We start from the raw sequence: 19,504 nt of genomic DNA on the forward strand, positions 1-19,504 counted from the left end.
CTCTCTCTCTCCTCCTGGAAACCATTGGGCAGCTGAAATCCACATCTGGGCCCACAGACATTATTCCTCCCCGTCTCATTAAAGACACTATTGACACTACTGGAGCCAGTATTTTAGCCATAATAAACTCCAGTCTTATATCAGGCATTGTGCCCATGCACTTTAAGCATGCTGTTGTGCAGCCTTTAATTAAGAAGCCAAACCTGGATACCTCAGTCTTCTCTAATTACAGGCCTATATCTAAGCTCCCATTTCTATCTAAACTGTTGGAAAAAAATTGTATTTAAACAGCTTCAATCTCATTTAGATGCAAATAATCTTCTAGAGCTTTTTCAATCTGGTTTTAAAGCTCAGCATAGCACAGAGTCAGCACTCCTTAAAGTCTTTAATGATTTGCTGCAAATTACTGATAGTGGTGATTTTGTGATTTTGGTACTCCTTGACCTTACAGCTGCATTTGACACAGTAGATCATAGCATCCTTATTGATCGCTTAGAACAATGGGTTGGCTTAAAGGGAACAGCCCTGGAATGCTTCAAGTCGTATCTTGTTGACAGAAGTTTTTCTGTCAGCATTGGAGAACACACCTCTTCCTCTGCACCCCTCCCCTATGGGGTCCCCCAGGGGTCAATTCTTGGCCCTATCCTCTTCTCCCACTACCTTTTGCCATTAGGTTCCATTTTAAAGAAATATAACATCTCCTTTCATTGTTATGCTGACGATACCCAGATTTATATGCCACTGAAGCCCACAAACTCCCAGTCAGTTTCTAAGCTCATTGATTGTCTTGAGGACATTAAAGCCTGGATGTCCTTGAATTTTTTAAGTTTAAATGAAAACAAAACTGAGGTTTTACTCTGCAAACCCAGCAAGGCCTGCAAAAATACCTTGGACCTTGGCCCTCTGAGTCTTTTTGTCAAAGATTCAGTAAGAAATCTAGGTGTAATTTTTGACTCAGACATCAAAATGGAGAAACAAATAAATACTGTTGTCAAATCTAATTTCTTCCATTTACGACTCCTATCAAAGGTCAAACCTTTTCTATCTCCTAGTAATTTGGAGACTGCTATACATGCTTTTATTACGTCCCGCCTTGATTACTGTAATGCTTTGTATGCTGGTCTTAGCTGCTTTTCCTTGTCAAGGCTCCAACTAGTTCAGAATGCTGCGGCACGGTTTCTGACCAGAACACGCAAGTATGAGCACATCACACCTGTTCTGAAGGCTCTCCATTGGCTCCCTGTGCATTTCAGGATACATTTTAAAATTCTGTTGTTTGTTTTTAAGTCTCTGAAACATTTAGCCCCATCCTACATAGCAGACCTCCTTCATCATCATACACCCTTGAGATCACTGAGGTCCTCTGACCAACTACTGCTAACTGTCCCACCCTCTAGACTAAAGAGTAGGGGGGATTGTGCTTTTGCAGTTATAGGCCCCAAACTATGGAATGAACTCCCACTGCATGTAAGGCTTGCCCCCTCAGTGTCCATCTTCAAGTCCCGCCTGAAAACACACTTTTTCTCCCTGGCGTTTGACTCTCTATGAGTGGTGTGATGTTATGTGACTTGGTATAGTGAAGATCCATGTCTGTTGTCCATGATTTGCTTTTAGGGTCTATGTGTGATCTTATGTCTCTGTCCTTTATCTGCTTTTAGGTCTTATATATGATTTTTATGTATATTCACTTCATTCTTACTTCTCATCTCATTATCTCTAGCCGCTTTATCCTTCTACAGGGTCGCAGGCAAGCTGGATCCTATCCCAGCTGACTACGGGTGAAAGGCGGGGTACACCCTGGACAAGTCGCCAGGTCATCACAGGGCTGACGCATAGACACAGACAACCATTCACACTCACATTCACACCTACGCTCAATTTAGAGTCACCAGTTAACCTAACCTGCATGTCTTTGGACTGTGGGGGAAACCGGAGCACCCGGAGGAAACCCACGCGGACACGGGGAGAACATGCAAACTCCACACAGAAAGGCCCTCGCCGGCCACGGGGCTCGAACCCGGACCTTCTTGCTGTGAGGCGACAGCGCTAACCGCTACACCACCGTGCCGCCCCTGTGACAGAAAACACAATTTATTATTTTTTGCTTGGCCTAATGTAAATTGATTCCGCACTAATTATTCTGTTGTTGTAATGTCCTGACAGCGTTTATAAATTGTAACTTTTTTGTTGTGTTGACCTTCTCACAGCTTTTATTCTTTTTCATGCTGTCGCTCTTTGGTGTGTTTATTTGTCTCTGAAACAAAAAGCTCTGTCTCAAACTTCAGTGTCCTTTTCTGGGAGAGGTCTTTACCCCCCACACACAGGGAAAGTCAGACAGGGAGACACAACACACAGAGTGTAAGGGGAAGAACATGTCCAGTCTGTAAATCACTGGCACCAGGAACAAATAAGGAGCACCTGGCAACACACACACACTGCTATCCAACGAGCTCATCATGAGTCGCTCCATAAAACCCCTTCAGCACGGGGCTGGTGATCATTTCAGTAGCTCACTAATTAGAGAACAAATCCAATGTCTGAGCTGTTCAGATAAATATGACTCTGCCTCTAACTCTGCCTGCTTCATCTCAACCTGACTTTGATCATTTGGGTGAGTTTATTCTGTTTTATTTTATTTCCTTCAGTATCAGTTGTGATGGAATTGGAGGGAGCAGCGCTAAAGCTCTGGCCTCAGCGCTCAACTCAGAAACCTCCAATCTGAGAGAACTGCATCTGACTGTGAGGACACTGAATCTGTCTGGGAATAAACTAGAAGACTCAGGAGTGAAGCGTCTCTGCGCTGTACTGGAGAATCCTCACTGTAAAGTGGAGAGACTGTGGTAAGATCATCTCTTTGTGTACATTATTGATTTTCAGTTGAATTTGACTGTAACAGTACAACATGCAGAACAAATATATTCCTCATTAAACTCATCACTTCTGCATTAAAGCACTAATTAAACACACTGAGAATTTGATACGTGGGGATAAAAATACAGTTAAAGCAGGGTTTTCATTAGTATGGAAAACAGATGAAATGTTGCCCTGGTGGGAGGACCAGGGGGGCGGAGCCCAGAGCCGAAAACGAATTTTGCAATTTCTAACAGCCAGTCGTTAGCTCTCCATGGTCCATCTGAAATAGAAATTCAAGTCATTCCTGGGTCTCGTGGCGATTACAGTTCGTATGCCACAAAACCCAATCAAGATTTGGGAAATCAGAACAACACGGACGCTTGTAGAATAAAGAAATCGAATGTATCACGACAAACATGCAAAATAGCAATAACTTTTTTAAAATGTAAACTGGGCAGGGTTCTCCACTTTTCAAAAATAAAAGGAGGGGGTGGGGCTCCAGTGGGGGGCCAGGGGGACAAAATCCCCCTGAAGGTGACAGACTTTGGGCTTTTTTGACAGTGAAACTGGCCAATAAATGGATAGGAAATGCTAAATCATTGTTAAAATCATTTTACAGAAAATTAACGCATTCTTACTGTACATATCTTTATTGTCAATGTGAGACTCATTTGACATTTCAGTTGAGACTGATGCGCCTGTTGCGCATCCCTGAATTAATGATATATTTTTTTTCTGTGTGAGAAAAATAAATGAACTTCCATGCATAAACAAAATACCCAATTACAATAACTGCATATATTTTTTACAATACACATAATTAATGTTGATTGGGTGAAACCACTCCAATCCATGCACGAGCTGGTGCGCGTGCCCGAGACTGGCACTACAAAGCCACCCGGCCTCCATAGTTCGGGTCCTTTGACCCAGGAACCCGGAAGTCCTGCAGTAAACAAACACTGAAGCAACGGGAAAATGCAGCTCTCGCCTACACGATCACAGGTACGTAAAATAAAAGACCTGAACTTACCTACTGTGTGTGTGTGTGCTGTTATATGATTACTGTAATGGTGTAGGGTCAGAAAAGTCTATAGATAAGCGTACCCGTTGCACAATAACGCTACAAACACCTGCAGAGTTATTTAGCTGCTGGCTCGTTATTTTGGCCACTTCAGGTCGCCCCGTATGCATTCGTTTAATGGTCTTCTGCGTGTTAAATAGTTTCAAATGTATAATAAAGCAAATACTTTATGATTTATTTGGTGAATACTGATGAAGTCACAGGGTTTTTTTTTTTTTTTTTGGCCAAGGGAAGGGCAGTGCGCCACTTTAAAAGCGCCCGTGGAGAACACTGCTGGGCATTTTCCGCGAAACTTACCAGTTTTTTCTGCGAAGCCAAAATTGAACAGCGTTCGGTTTCATTTTTTCATGGTCGCCATCATGCTATACCATACAGGATAGGGTCGCCATCTTACCATGTGGGAACCATGTGATATACTATAATTTAATACGTGCGAAATGATTGGACGATATAAGAAGGATTAGCCAATCGGTTCCCACCTTTTATCTAGTCACATGTACACAGCCTCAGCAACCAAATGGCGCGCAGGTAACAGCGTTCCTTATCAAGTAATTCCGACGAGAAAGCTTGAACAATTATGGGAAAATTGCATTTGGCCAAAAAGCAACCGATTCAGACGTCATTACAACCGATGATTTCGATCGGCAATCGGTTACTAATGAAAACCCTGTTAAACACAGATGAGTCAGGTTTCTTTTTTCTTTTTTCCCTTAAACCAGTAAAACCTTTACACCTCTTGTAGACTCGATGTCAAGAATAATCAAAAATAGCTTTAATAATTGGTCAGAGTTAATAATATCTTGTGATTGGACAAGAGAAGGGAGACAGTCCATCATCAGACACATCATCTTTAAAGTCAGTATTAAATCTGTTGATGAAGTGTGTGTCATTGTGTCTCTGCAGGTTGGAGCGGTGTGGTGTCTCAGATGAAGGCTGTGCTGCTCTGAGTTCAGCTCTGAGATCAAACCCCTCACACCTGAGAGAACTGAATCTGTCCTATAATAATCTGGGAGACTCAGGAGTGAAGTGTCTCTCTGCTGTACTGGAGAATCCTCATTGTAAACTGGAGATACTGAGGTAAGATCACCTCTCTGAGAGTCACATGACCTGCTCCTCAGTAAGACCCATTCTCTAATAGTGAGACTGAAGCAGAGGTTTTAGCTTCATCATCAGTGTCCTGAGGAGGAAGATTGTTTCTGTTCACTGCACACTGATGATTTGTCACAGAGTCTTTGGGTCAGATGGACGTATGTGAGAAGCTGCAGCACAAAATGGGACTTGATCCGACTGCGATGTGTCTGAACTCACTGTGAAATTTACTACAACACTGTAACGAATCCCACAAACTGCACCTGAGGGTTCCAGTTCCGCCATAGAGAAGATGGCAGCGTAGTTTACGAGCTCCCTGATGGTTTTTGAAATAACCCCCCAAAACTCTACTTGATCAACTCAAGTGCATGTTTTGCTTCACGATGGAGAGAGGGGTTACAGCTAGAAGTAGGACAACTACAAATACGATGGACAGGGATCCCAGACGTCTGCTATTTAGCGGAATTCCGCTATTTTTCTAGCCAAAGTGGTGTTTTGTTTTGTTTTTTAAATCTCTTGTATATCCGTTAAAAATATGTTTAAGTAAAATGACCAGCAGAATACGTTCTGATTTGGTTTGCTTGTTTAGCGATGTTTTTGTCAGCTTCGTTTGTTCTCGTTGACATTCGGGAACACTCGGAAGTTAAATTGATGTAAATACCGCGAGACTGTACGCGATAGAACGAGAAAACAATATGGCTGCGCCCGTTTGCTAGAAAATGTTTTAACTCCGTTCGTGCTTTTGTTTCTAATGCGTTGAACTTAATTCAATATGCAGGGCTGTGAAATTTCCGCGGATTCTGTCACGAAAAAATCATCTTCACAAAACGTCTATTTTTGCATTAAAAATCATTGGGGGGGGTCTAGTCGGTTTTAATCGCCTTGCACGAGACCGGCAGCTCAATCCAGCCGGACTCGCAGAGTTTTATGCCAGCTGAGCGTGGAACACGTCTTGACTGCGACTCAGGAGCAGTGTTGCCAGATTGGGCGGTTTCAAGTGCATTTTGGTGGGTTTTGAACATATTTTGGGCTGGAAAATGTCAGCAGTATCTGGCAACACTGCTCAGGAGTGCATGACAGAGCTAAAAATAGCTATTGCGTGACCTGGCACCGCGTACTTGAATTTTGTACTTACAGGGTGTAAGATCAGACATAGTTAAGATGCCATCAAAAAGGGAAGCTAAGGAGGTGTTTGAGAGAGATGCAAAGAGGGCTAGAAAAGAACACAGACAGACTGAAGGAAAAGATGAAAAAGAACAAGTTTGCAAAACTGAAAGAGATGGTGTTAAAGAAAATAAAATAAAAAGACTTTCATTAGATGCTGTTTGACAGACTATGAACATTTTGTAAATAGCTTTAATAGAGGAATGCAAATACTATAGAACTAATAACTAATAGCCTTACTGAAAGATGAATTGAAAGAAATAGCTGGGAGTGATGCAAAGAGGAATAGAAGGAGCCAGAAGTAAAAGAAAAGATGTAAATAATATATTAGATAAGAAACATTAGTTTTTTTTAAACTTTTGCTCTGTAGACAAGAGACATTGTGACAGATTCTTGGAAAAAGCCAGGACATAATACAAGAATTAAGTGTAATTTGGAAGACAACAGGTATCTCTCACTTAAATATTGGGCATGATTTTTCACAAAGTCATTTTGAAAGGCCTATCAAAGTTTTCTTTTATTAACATTTCTTTAATTTGTTATTTACACATTTTTTTTACTTTTATTTTGATTAAGAGATAAAATACATAGGCACTTATTAGATATTTCAAGGTATTTTACATGGATCTTTCATTTTAAGAGAAAACTGTTGATAGGTATTTTATATGGCAAAATGAAGACCAAGACTAGTCAAATATTTACTTGTTGAGATCAATTTTTTACTTGCAGGAAATGCTCAGAATACACCATATAACACCTAAAATGGCTTATGCTGGGGGGCTGTGCCCCCCAGACCCCCCCTTTTCCTCAGATTTCTTATTTACAATTTCACAGCCCTGAATATGTCGTGGAAAAAAGATATCGTCCATAAAAGAGATAGCGGAACAGTGTCCGGGTTAGAAGAAGTACATTCTTCAAAGCTACATTTTCATCTAATTTTTATAAATAAATTTTTTTTGCCACTTATGTCATTAATTATAAAATATGGCATCAAATAGATACACATTATTGTTAAATTCTGTTGCTTTTCTATGTTAAATCTATGTAAAAAATGTGTTCTGTAGCATCTTTAAATGTTAAAATCTCAACAGCTTCAGGGGGCTTGCAGCCCCCTTGACCCCTGCTGATAGTTTCTTACATTCCTCTATTTTTTTCAATTACTGCTGGGATCCCTGGATGGAAAGCAAGTCTGAAATAAGACGAGATAACCGAAGCCAAAACCCCCTTGGACTGGACCGACATGGTGATGATGGCTCTGAAGCTAGCCTGCAAAGTATCCTCAAAGAAATACGGGAGTTCAGAAGAGACGACTGGCCACAGCTATCAGACATTAAAAAGAGTTAGAGAGCAAACGACAGACTAGATGAAGCGGAGGAGAGAATCGAAGAAACCGAGATGGTACTTCAGGCAGCATCAACGTTAATTAAGATGCTAGCACAGCGCCAAGCTAATCTGGAGGCTAAGCTAATTGACCAGGAGGGTCGAGCGCAGAGATATAACGTAAGGATCTATGGGATACCGGAGAATAAAGAGGGCAGCGATATGGCTGGTTTTCTTGACAACTTATTGAAAGACGTGCTTGACCTCCCCCGTGATCGGGACCTCGGAAGATCACAGTGGAGACTAAACACCAGTATTCTAAACAACCCAAAATTTACATCCCAAAGGAGAAAAGAAATGAAAGTGTTTCTGGAAGAAAATGATAGAGGGGAAGTCGACCCGAGTATAGTATGGGATACCCTGAAGGCGGTAGTTAGAGGTAAAATTATATCCTTCTGCGCTCATGAAAAAAAAGCAAGACGATCATGGCTAATGGACCTTAATAAAGAATTAAAAGATCTTGAGACACAACATAAACTGCTACCAAACCCAAGCCTGTTGATACGACTAAAGAAAGTTCAGAATGAAATCAGCTAGTCCGGGAGCCAAAGGCCCAAATTTGGCTGAACCTGGCTTCGTCGGTTAAAGTTTTTTTTTTTTGCTGTTTGTTGTTGTCCAAGGTCTACTCATTAAGATAAGAGAGGGTGCCCGGTGATATCCCTTGGGCAATTCCGGATATTGGCCCTTTATTGTTGGATGTGCTGCAGTCATAGCCTAAATTCTGATATTTTGACATTCTTCACTTTATGTTCACCAAAGTCTATATATCATACTTATTTTTGTGTTTGTTAACATAATAGGATGAGTTTAAGGCCTGGGGGTGGGGTTCCAGCCATGGTTGGGGGTGTGGCCATGCAATTGGGGGCGGGGCTTATACCAAAAAGCCCTTTATTACTTTGGTTGTTAATGCGAGCCTTAAATTATTAGGCATACACTCCATTGTCATCCTTGTGTTTACTTCTGCAGGGGCATATGAGGGACACAATTAGCTAATTCAAGCCAACTTGTGTAGCTATCTTGCTAACTCTGTCAATCACACTGCCCCCAAAAGATCACAGCACGCATAAGCTAAGCAGAGAAACTATTTGACTGTAATCATGAAAGAGCAGTGACGTACTCACTGCTCACCAGTGAACTAGACCCATAGTTTCACAACACTGGCTAGCACACCCAACTCTCACCTAGTAAATGCTAGTCACTGATTTTTTTAAGCTAATACATTAAGCTAATAGATTGCTTATTTTAACGATATTGACTGTTGAAATAGTAATGTCCCTGGTTCCCTAGTAAAATTCAGGGCATTGTCCCCGATTATCATCTCAAAAGTCTGTTAACCTTACCCTCACCCCCACTCCAAACCACACTGCTTGTGGACTGAGAGTCATGTGCACTAGCCAGTCCACTGACTAGCACGACTTTTAAAACGTTGGGGAGTAAGGTTTCCTTAAGCTAATACATTAAGCTAATAGATTGCTTATTTTTACGATATTGACTGTTGAAATAGTAATGTTCCTGGTTCCCTAGTAAAATTCAGGGCATTGTCCCCGATTCACCCCCACTCCAAACCACACTGCTCTTCCACTGACTAGCACAACTTTTAAAACGTTGGGGAGTAAGGTTTACTTAACATTCTCCTCTGTACTAGCTGGCATCCAGTACATAAGCATATTTTTACAGACACTAAGCAATGGCAAAGGGTTTAGAGGGTTTTTTTTGTTCATCTGAACTCTTAGTTCTTTCCTTAAATAGTTTTTGTGTGTGTTTGCATACTGTATGTAATTATTTTACATAATTATTGCTCATTAGTGTGTGTGCATGTGTATGTGTGTGCGTGTGCATGCATGCATGCACGTACATGCTTTATGTACTGTAGTTCTTGTATCAAAATTGTTAATTTTGCAAATTTATGAAAGGGTCAATTACACGTTTGACTAATTTGAATGACAGTAAAGCGTGAATACTGTACAGTCAATTTGGTTAATTGAAAATCAGTATCTTTTGCTATTCTTGTGTGTGCGCGCGCATGCTGTATATGCCATTTTGCATGCTTGATATATTGCATACTGTAGTTTTACATAGTGGATCACTGGTGTGAGTGTATATGCATGCTGTATATAGTTCTATTGCATGCTGTATATAGTTCTTTTACATAGTGGATCACTGGTGTGAGTGTGTGCGTGCTGTATATAGTTCGTTTACATAGTGGATCATTGGTGTGTGTATGCATGCTGTATATAGTTCTTTTACATAGTTATTGGTCATTAGTGTGTGTGTGTGTGTGTGTGTGTGTGTGTGTGTGTGTGCATGCTGTATATAGTTCTTTTGCATGCTGTATAGTTCTTACATAGATATTGATCATTATTTTGTATTAACTGTAGAGTTTATGTAATACTTGTATAAAAATCGCTAATTTGGAAAAGTTATGAAAGGGTTAATTAATCCACATTTGATGTATTTGAATGACAAATATAGAGAAAAATGTGAATACCTATCAGATACAGCCAACTTGGTGCATTTAATATCAGTATTTACACTGATATTATTTTTTTTGTATTTTCTTCCATTATTTGGGCATATAGGGCATTAAAGGGTTAATATATTAAATTGCCCAAGGGATATCACTGGGCACCCTCTTAAATCTTGAAGAGCTACCTCAAATCTATAAGATAAAGCAAAAAAAAAAACTTTAACCAAAAATTCCGTGTCCGACCCCATGGCTCCCGGACTAAGCATGTTGTATACACAAGACATTGAAAAAAGATGGCATTTACGAAACAGAAATATCATGAATCCGGCTCAAAATCAGCAAAACTCCTGGCAAGAAAGCTACAAAACAACAAGTGGATAACACAATCTACAAAATAAGAGATCCAAATTCTAAAAATATACAATACAGTCCAAGTGAAATACAAAACATCTTTAAAGACTGCTATCAATCGTTACATACACAACCTGAATTAGCAGGAGAACAGCAGATTGGTGAATTTCTCAACTCTCTTAATCTACCTGCAGCTTCAGAGGAACACAATCGGATCTTAACAGCAGCAATAACTGAGGCAGAACTTCACAGCGCCATCTCCAGATTGAAAGCAAACAAATCCCCAGGTCCTGACGGTCTCCCTTCAGAGCGGTATAAAGCCCTACAAATCGAATTAATGCCAAGTCTTCTTCGGGCTTGCAATACAACTTTAGTGGATGTAAAAATGCCTCCTGAAGGAGGCGGTCATTTCTGTTCTCCCTAAAGAGGGAAAGGATAAATTAGAATGTGCATCGTTTCGACCCATTTCGGTGTTAAACGTTGATTATAAATGATATACAGCCATCCTGGCCAAAAGGCTGGAAAAAATCCTCCCTCGGATTATACATAATGACCAGACTGGGTTTGTCTCGCAAAGACAAGCTCAGGATAACATCAGGCGGTCCCTGCACATACTGCATTACATCCAACAAAATCATCTCGAAGCCCTCAGAATTAGCTCGGACGCAGAGAAAGCCTTCGACTCAGTCAGCTGGATTTTCCTATACAAGACCCTTAAAAGATTTGGCATCCATGAAAATTTCATTCAGGGTGTGTGTACACTTTATGACAAACCATCAGCCCAGATAAAAATAACCGGTTCTCTCTCAGACGCTATTATACTACAGCGTGGAGCGAGACGGGGCTGTCCACTCTCCCCTTTACTTTCTGCACTTTCTATAGAGCCTTTAGCACAGTGGCTGAGACAGACAGAAGATATCAAAGGCGTAACCATTAAGGGGGATGATCACAAGGTGGTGCTATATGCTGACGGTGTTTTGATATGTTTAACGAGCCCATCTAGTTCATTTGTCAAATTAATGGACCTTTTAGAAAGATTTGTCGAGTTTGCAGGATATAAATTGAACATACAAAAACCTCAGATTCTGACTTTTAAATCCATACCTCCTAAACACCTTAAAGAGAAATATCATCTTAATTGGGACCAGAACTCGTTAAAACACTTAGGGATATATAAATATACCAAAAGAAATCACATCAATAACAAAGATAAATTCTGAGCCTCTTTGAACAAAAATGAAAGAAGACGTACAAAAGTGGAACTCGATCTCTTTCCTCAGCCTCAGTCATAAGCCCTGTCCACACGGCAACGGATTCAGGTGAATCTGATAAAATTGTTTATCGTTTCGGCCTGGCGTCCACACGGCACCGGCGTTTTGGGTGCCCCAAAACAAAATCTTTTGAGAACGGGTTCCAGAGTGGAAAGATCTGGCAACAGCGCCGTTGCGAAGTCGTCTGGATGAGTAGAACGGATTTGTTTACAATGACGTCACAACCACATGACTGTGAGTGCTTCACGCCGGGCATAGACATATAAACATAGACGCCGCCTTCCGCGTAGATCATACGTCATCCTCGCCGCCATATTGGATGGGGCAAAGCGGAGAATAAAGATGCCTCATTCATGTGCTGTGTTTAACTGTACCAACAGGTTTACTGTCCAAACGAGATCACATGGGATTACCTTTCACAGATGAGACTGGAAAAATACTTTTCATTGTATTTGGTCATTATAACGTCATTTTACGAACAGATTTTTCTGACTTTGTGGCAAATATGAAGTCTCGTGCATAATAGCTGCTCGGTGAAACCTGTCTCCAAACAATTTATAAATAAATTTATCAAATCAAGTTTATTTGTACAGCGCTTTTAACAATAAACATTGTCGCAAAGCAGCTTTACAGAATTTGAACGACTTAAAACATGAGCTAATTTTATCCCTAATCTATCCCCAATAAGCAAGCCTGTGGTGACGGTGGCAAGGAAAAACTCCCTCAGACGACATGAGGAAGAAACCTCGAGAGGAACCAGACTCAAAAGGGAACCCATCCTCATTTGGGCAACAACAGACAGCCTGACTATAATATTAACAGTTTTAACAGGTATAACCCTCAACTGTCCTCATGGGGCCGTCCTTCACAGGAGCGGTGCGATAAAACTCCAACCTGACACAGCGCACCAGGATGGATCAAGCAGGTCCGAGGGGCAGAAGAGGCCAGCATCTCAATCCCAGGATCAACATGTAACTCAGAGGGACAGATTGGGGGGGGGAAGAGAGAAAGAAAACACAGGTTGTTAGGTATGCCCTAAAAATGACAAGTATTAAATCTGTGTGGTAGGCTAGCAGAGACGAGAGTCTTGACATCAGTCATAACACACAACAATGGCATGTTCTCTCATCTCATCTCATTATCTCTAGCCACTTTATCCTTCTACAGGGTCGCAGGCAAGCTGGAGCCTATCCCAGCTGACTACGGGCGAAAGGCGGGGTACACCCTGGACAAGTCGCCAGGTCATCACAGGGCTGACACATAGACACAGACAACCATTCACACTCACACCTACGGTCAATTTAGAGTCACCAGTTAACCTAACCTGCATGTCTTTGGACTGTGGGGGAAACCGGAGCACCCGGAGGAAACCCACGCGGACACGGGGAGAACATGCAAACTCCACACAGAAAGGCCCTCGCCGGCCCCGGGGCTCGAACCCAGGACCTTCTTGCTGTGAGGCGACAGCGCTAACCACTACACCACCGTGCCGCCCACAATGGCATGTTAATATGGTAAAAAATATCATGACCTGCTCTGGCTGGATGCTTGATTGGGTAATGGGAGCACACTCCTCAGCAATGATGAGATGCAGATGGGACCCTTCGGGCTGGCCAAGACAATTCAGTTACGTTTCACCGGGTCTGGGACATGCGACAGAATATCTGACAGCCGATTCCCTGCAGGCTACGATAGCCAGTCGAGGTCTCCACCCTCTCCACCAAAAGATTTCCTGTTGACTCCATGTAACTCAGAGGGACAGATTTGGGGTGGGGGGGAGGGAAAGAAAACACAGGTTGTTAGGTATGCCCAATGTCACCTGAATAAGTAGGAGCAGTATACATATTGCACCGAGTACAAGCAGGGACTCCGGCAACTAACTATGACAGCATAACTAAAAGGAGAGAGCCAGAAGGTAACACAGGCATGAGGGAGCCCCGGGACATAAAGCAGCAGCCACTACACCGTCAACAAACTCGAGTGAGCAAGCGAGTGGGGACTGACAGCATCCATACATCCCAGTTTACCAAAACACTCTATGTCTGAGGACCCTCCAGATCTACTCCTTTACCTCATAAACACCATTAACAAAAGGCTTGACTAAACAGATATGTTTAGTCAAGCATATCTAAGTAATAAATTTATAATTTATTTCATAGCCCACCCAACCAATTTCACCACCAGCTGTCAGATGGTGATGTCACACTCAAAAATAGAAGAGATTGGAAGCATGTCAGACTGTGAAGCAATCACATGGAGCAATCCCATTGTAATATGGTTTAATTGAATTTTTTTCCATATAGCACTGTATATTGCAAAAATTGTTTTTGGAGACATTTTATAGCCTATCTGCACGACATTTAATGAAAGTGATGCGGAGACGGCACGGCTTCAGCAGCATAAGCACAGCACATTATTCTACACGATCCCCGCTGAGCTCCAAAACATGCCTTGATGTGTAGATATCGTTAGTAGCCTACGATAGTAGCAGCGGAATAAAAAAAAAAAGTTTCCCATAGCTTGATTCTGGTATAGGCCTGCTGCATGTTGAGGAAATTTAGTTATATGTGTTGTTTTGATGCCTGTTTGTTTCCCAAATATATACGTGTGTGTCTTAATGGGTGAATAAAAGGCATCGAGTTAAACATTATTGTAGAAAGGGGCTTTATGAAGTTCAGTCCATTTACTTGCATTGGTTTACGTGGAAGATTTGCCAAATCAAATATGGCGGACACTCTGACGTATCCCAGCAACGGGCCACCAGGCGTCGTACTTCTTCTATTGTTCTGGTGTCTCCGATGGGACCGTCTTACAGCGCACGTAGAGGTGTGGCATGTGTATTGCATCGTTTTCAGCAAGCGTTGCGTTGCCATATGTACCTGATATTTAACTGATCCGTTGCCCATGTGGACACGATATTTTAAAAAAAAATCTCGTTGCCGTTGTCATGTGGATGTAGCCATAGAATAGACAGTGTAAAAATGAATATACTTCCAAGATATCTCTATTTCAAGCACTTCCTGTAAAAAATTTCCTTCAAATGGTTTTCAGAACTGAATAAAATCATCTCCAGATTCATATGGCAGGGTCAGAAACCCAGGGTCAAATTTAAAACACTACAACTTCCAAAGGGGGGGAGGGGGGACGGCATTACCTCATTTTAAAGAATATTATTTGGCAGCTCAGGTTAAACCTCTGATTGATACATGTAGCTCAGCGTTTCATGCAAGATGGAAAGATCTAGAACTCTCTATCACATCAACTATTCTTTTGTTGACTTGTTGATATTCTGACAGTTGAAAGTTTGTGTTAGTGAGTTTTCTTTCAGTCTGTCTATCTGCGATGAACAGGGTTGCCAGATCTGTGTAACAGAAGCAGCCCAGTGAACAAGCAGTATTAAACCCATGCAGTTTTCCTCCGTAGTTCTTTCACTAAGATCCTAAAGTGGTCTTGAATTATTACTAATTTCCAGAGGTGGACAAAGAACCCGACTTCATTACTTGAGTCAAAGTACAGATCCCACTGGTTAAATGTGACTCCGATACAAGTGAAAGTTCTCCAGTCAAACTTTTACTTCAGTTAAAGTAGTGAAGTACTTGCTTTTAAAAATACTGAAGTATTAAAAGTACGTTTTCTGTCAACGCACTGTTGTATTATTGTCACAGCGCTGATAATACCTCATGCCTCTGAAGCGACCGACTGGATTATTTTGTGAATTCACAAAATGAACACATGCTGTGCATCATGGTGGTTTAATGTTAAGCTAGCTAGTCAGTGACGCTCCATCTGACATGCTAGCAAACGCTTTTCAAACTCGAAATCATATTGGGTCGTGAATGTTACTAGAAAAGAGAGATTTCTACATGCTGTTTATTTGGCAAGATTATGCTAAAACATATTTCTGAAAGGACTTCAGATAAGTTAACGTTATTCATGTTAGCATAACTGTTTTTACATGCTAACTAACAGTGTCCAAGTTAACTAGCTATTTGTTATCGTTAGCCATGGACAAGGCTACGGTAGCCTGGGCCCGCCCATCCTAAGTGTGACGCAACACGGGGGGCTGTTGCGAACTTAGGCAAGGCAAGCTATCTCCAGCTCTTCCAAGCTCCCGAAAAATCGGGAGCCAATCAACTTTGAGCATCTCCAACGGCCCTGGGTAGAGGCGTGTTCAAGGCAGTGACGTAGTAGAACTGCGACCGGAAGCCATAGATTGTTTACAGAATCTATGCCGCAAGTGCTTCATTCACTAGAAACATTACAAACATGGAGCAGCAGTAGATGCTGTATTGAAAGGATTCAATGGGAAGTTCTCATTGAAAACGGAGCAAAGAGCAGCCTTGTTACTCAAGCAGTTTCCGTCGCGTCACATACGTCAGAGGAAAGAGTGATGTGATTGGTTTAAGCTTCGTCACAGCCTTTTCTGGCTTCGACCAGTAGCAAACTGAGGCATTTCAGGGAGGCGGGTCAACCACGCGCTTTGGGAAACGGTTGGGCTTAATATCTTTGCCAGACCAAATGCTCGCAGAGCTTTGAAGTTGCGTTAGCCAGACTAAGGCTACGGCAACTTGGCGGGAAAATCCATAGAAAGTCATTTGACTAACCAGACTGCACAGCTATTGCAACATTATCGCTAGCTCTAAAAGCACAGACAACTTCATTGCTAGCTTTCTCTTGGGATAAAACGCTTACAGACCTCAATATGCTTCCGCAGGTCGGACAGCGAGTTTTTGTAGGCCGTGATGTGGTTCGTTTTAGGTAAACAAAACAAACATTTAAAACGAAACAACTCTTTATTCCTTTCAGAAAACTGAAAGATGTTTTCTTGGTATGGCCATGGGTGCGTTCATTCCCCAGAAGAACCGCCTCCTTCCATTCTGCCGTCAACTGATCGTGTTCAAATAATGCTGTGGAGAAACCATTGATCTTGATTTTATCCAGTCTACGGCTGTGACGTGACCCTCGTGATTACTGATAGACTGTCTCAGTGTCACCTGCGAATAAACAATCACGTTTTAGAAAAGAAATGAAAAAAACATCCACTTTCAAAGCCGCTTCATTGTAACGAGTAGCGAGGACCCTGATAGAAATGTAGTGGAGTAAAAAGTACGATATTTGTCTTTTAAAATGTAGTGAAGTTAGTCATAAGTTTCCAAAAAAAATACTTAAGTAAAGTACAGATACTCAAAAAGTGGACTTCAGTACAGAACTCAAGTAAATGCACTTCATTACTGTCCACCTCTGGAGATGAGCGCGTAACAACTAAACAGCATCCAAAGTGTTTTTACTTTGTTAGACCACTACACTCATCTTTAAAGTCAGTATTAAATCTGTTGATGAAGTGTGTGTCATTGTATCTCTTCAGGTTGTGGCGGTGTGGTGTCTCAGATGAAGGCTGTGCTGCTCTGAGTTCAGCTCTGAGATCAAACCCCTCACACCTGAGATACCTGGATCTGTCCGGTAATAATCTGGGAGACTCAGGAGTGAAGCGTCTCTGTGCTGGACTGGAGAATCCTCACTGTAAACTGGAGACACTGTGGTAAGATCATCTCTCTGAGAGTCACATGACCTGCTCCTCAGTAAGACCCATTCTCTAATAGTGAGACTGAAGCAGAGGTTTTAGCTTCATCATCAGTGTCCTGAGGAGGAAGATTGTTTCTGTTCACTGCACACTGATGATTTGTCACAGAGTCTTTGGGTCAGATGGACGTATGTGAGAAGCTGCAGCACAAAACGGGACTTGATCCGACTGCGATGTGTCTGAACTCACTGTGAAATTTACTACAACACTGTAACGAATCCCACAAACTGCACCTGAGACTCAAACTAACGCTACGTTCACACTGCAAGGCTTAATGCTGAATTCCGATTTTTTTGTGAAATCCGATTTTTTTGTGAGGTCGTTCATATTAACAAATATATGCGACTTGTATGTGATCCTCAGTGTGAACGAAAAGCGACCTAAAAGTGTTCCGCATGCGCATTGCAGGATACGACGACGTCACACGCAGTGAGCATGGCCAGTGTTTACGGAAGTAAAACCGCCCGGTTGCGGTATGACCCATCCAATCTAGCTTGAATAGCTGCATCCCCCCAAATGGAAATCAGCTCCCTAACCTCTGCGTCCTTCCATTGAGAAGATTCAGAACCTTCACAGCCCGAAGCGTCCCTCGCATTGATGTCATGCGCAGGGGCGCAGATACGTTTTTTGAACTGGGGGGGACAAAAAACTGGGGGGGACAAAGCTGCCAGCAAACCAACCCCAACCCCGATATGCCTGTCAAACTTGTTGTTAGTAACCATAGCAACCAAGCTCGAGCTCGCAACCTGTGCAGTCTGCGCAGCTCAACCAACGGAATATCAGTCTTTGTTTTGTTTTATGTGAGTTATTGCAACTATGTATACACTGCCGTGCACCTCAATAAACCGAATGGTAATTAGTCTTTTGATTTTTCCGTGAGGTTTGCCTTATGCAAAGAAAGACAGCATAGACGTTTTTTCCTCCCTATAAGTGGGGGGGACCGAATGAGGTGAATTTAAATCTGGGTGGGACGAGTCCCACCCTCTATCTGCGCCCGTGATTATGCGCCATGTTGTTGTAACTTTTTTGAGAGACCTGCCGCCTACTTCAGCGCAGAATAGTGACGTTTGTGGCTTGTTGATGACGTGTAAGTTGGATGAATGCAACCTGGCGGTTCAGACTGAAGTCGCATATGAAAAGAGTGGATAGGAATCGGAATTAGGACCACATATCCAAACGGCCTGGGTCGGATTTGAAAAAATCGGATCTGTGTCGTTCATATTGTCAATAAAAGATCGGATACAGGTCACATATGGGCGAAAAGATCGGATTTCAGTCACTTCAGCCTGCAGTGTGAACGTAGCCTAACTGCCCTCTGTGTGAGCAGCAGTGACATGGTGGAAATGATCTCGGGAATACAAAATTTGAAAACTAAAATGAGACGTTAATGCCAAAGAATTGATGAAAAAACTTTGCTTTTAAATTAAAAAAATTAAATGGAGCCGATCATAGTAACCGTCTTTCTGTTGATTTTTGAATAATTCAAATAATGTAATATAGTAATAAATATAGCCACAAGCAGCGATCATCGGGATCCAAGCAATAAGGGGCCAAGTGAGACCACACCCGATTTTAAATTCCTTACTTGAGAGGTTCTTAAAGCGAGACAGCCTTTCGATTTCATAAAATCAGTGAAACTTGATTCCATCTGAAATGTGGTGATTGTGATATCTGTTTATTTCTGTAATATCTCACAAAATATCAGGCCATTCTGTGGCTGGGAAGTTATTTAATTTGGGGGGATTAAAGCAAATAATGTGCATGAAATCGCTCGCTTGGCGCAGTCAAGCAGACAGAGGAAGTCCGTGTGTGCATGCGCAGGTTTACCACCTTCTTCTTTTGGGTTTTACGGCAGCTGGCATCCACAGTGTTGCATTACTGCCATCTACAGGTTTCCCTTTGAGCGTGCACTGACAGTTCCATCATTCTGTCGCTAAACGAACAGCTGATCACACCGAGGTGCTTGCTGAGCGCCCATATTTATTAGTTTGGTCCTGCGTTTCCTTTCCTTCGTATAGAACATAACATCTTTTCTTCTCGCTTTCTTTCCGTTACTGTAGTCGCTCTTTCACGTTTCATTCACACACTCGCGTCCTCCATTTTTCTCTCCTGTTTCAAATTTGTATCCCACAATGCCTTGCGTGAACGGGGAAAGCCCACCATGTGATGCATGACGTAGTATCTTGAATTGGGTCATGGGGAAGCAGGAAAAAATAGCGGAGAATTTAGGGACATGTGGCTAAAGGCACTCTATCTTTTAAGATATT

The 19,504-nt window shown here is 42.0% G+C and overlaps 1 protein-coding gene across 28 annotated transcripts in view; it reads left to right on the plus strand.

Annotated features, from left to right (window-relative positions):
- Positions 1–19,504, plus strand: part of LOC132900331 (NACHT, LRR and PYD domains-containing protein 12-like) — a 664,923-nt gene that overhangs the window by 360,998 nt on the left and 284,421 nt on the right. For 25 of the 28 annotated variants that reach the window (XM_060942350.1, XM_060942341.1, XM_060942358.1 and 22 more), the window contains one exon: positions 4,838–5,011. The exons of the other annotated variants lie outside the window; for them this stretch is intronic. In XM_060942350.1, the coding sequence (XP_060798333.1) occupies positions 4,838–5,011 (174 nt within the window). The remainder of the gene's footprint in view (positions 1–4,837; positions 5,012–19,504) is intronic. 28 annotated transcript variants of the gene reach the window in all.

Source organism: Neoarius graeffei, chromosome 16 (assembly GCF_027579695.1).
Source record: "Neoarius graeffei isolate fNeoGra1 chromosome 16, fNeoGra1.pri, whole genome shotgun sequence".
In the NCBI taxonomy this organism is placed as follows: Eukaryota; Metazoa; Chordata; class Actinopteri; order Siluriformes; family Ariidae; genus Neoarius; species Neoarius graeffei.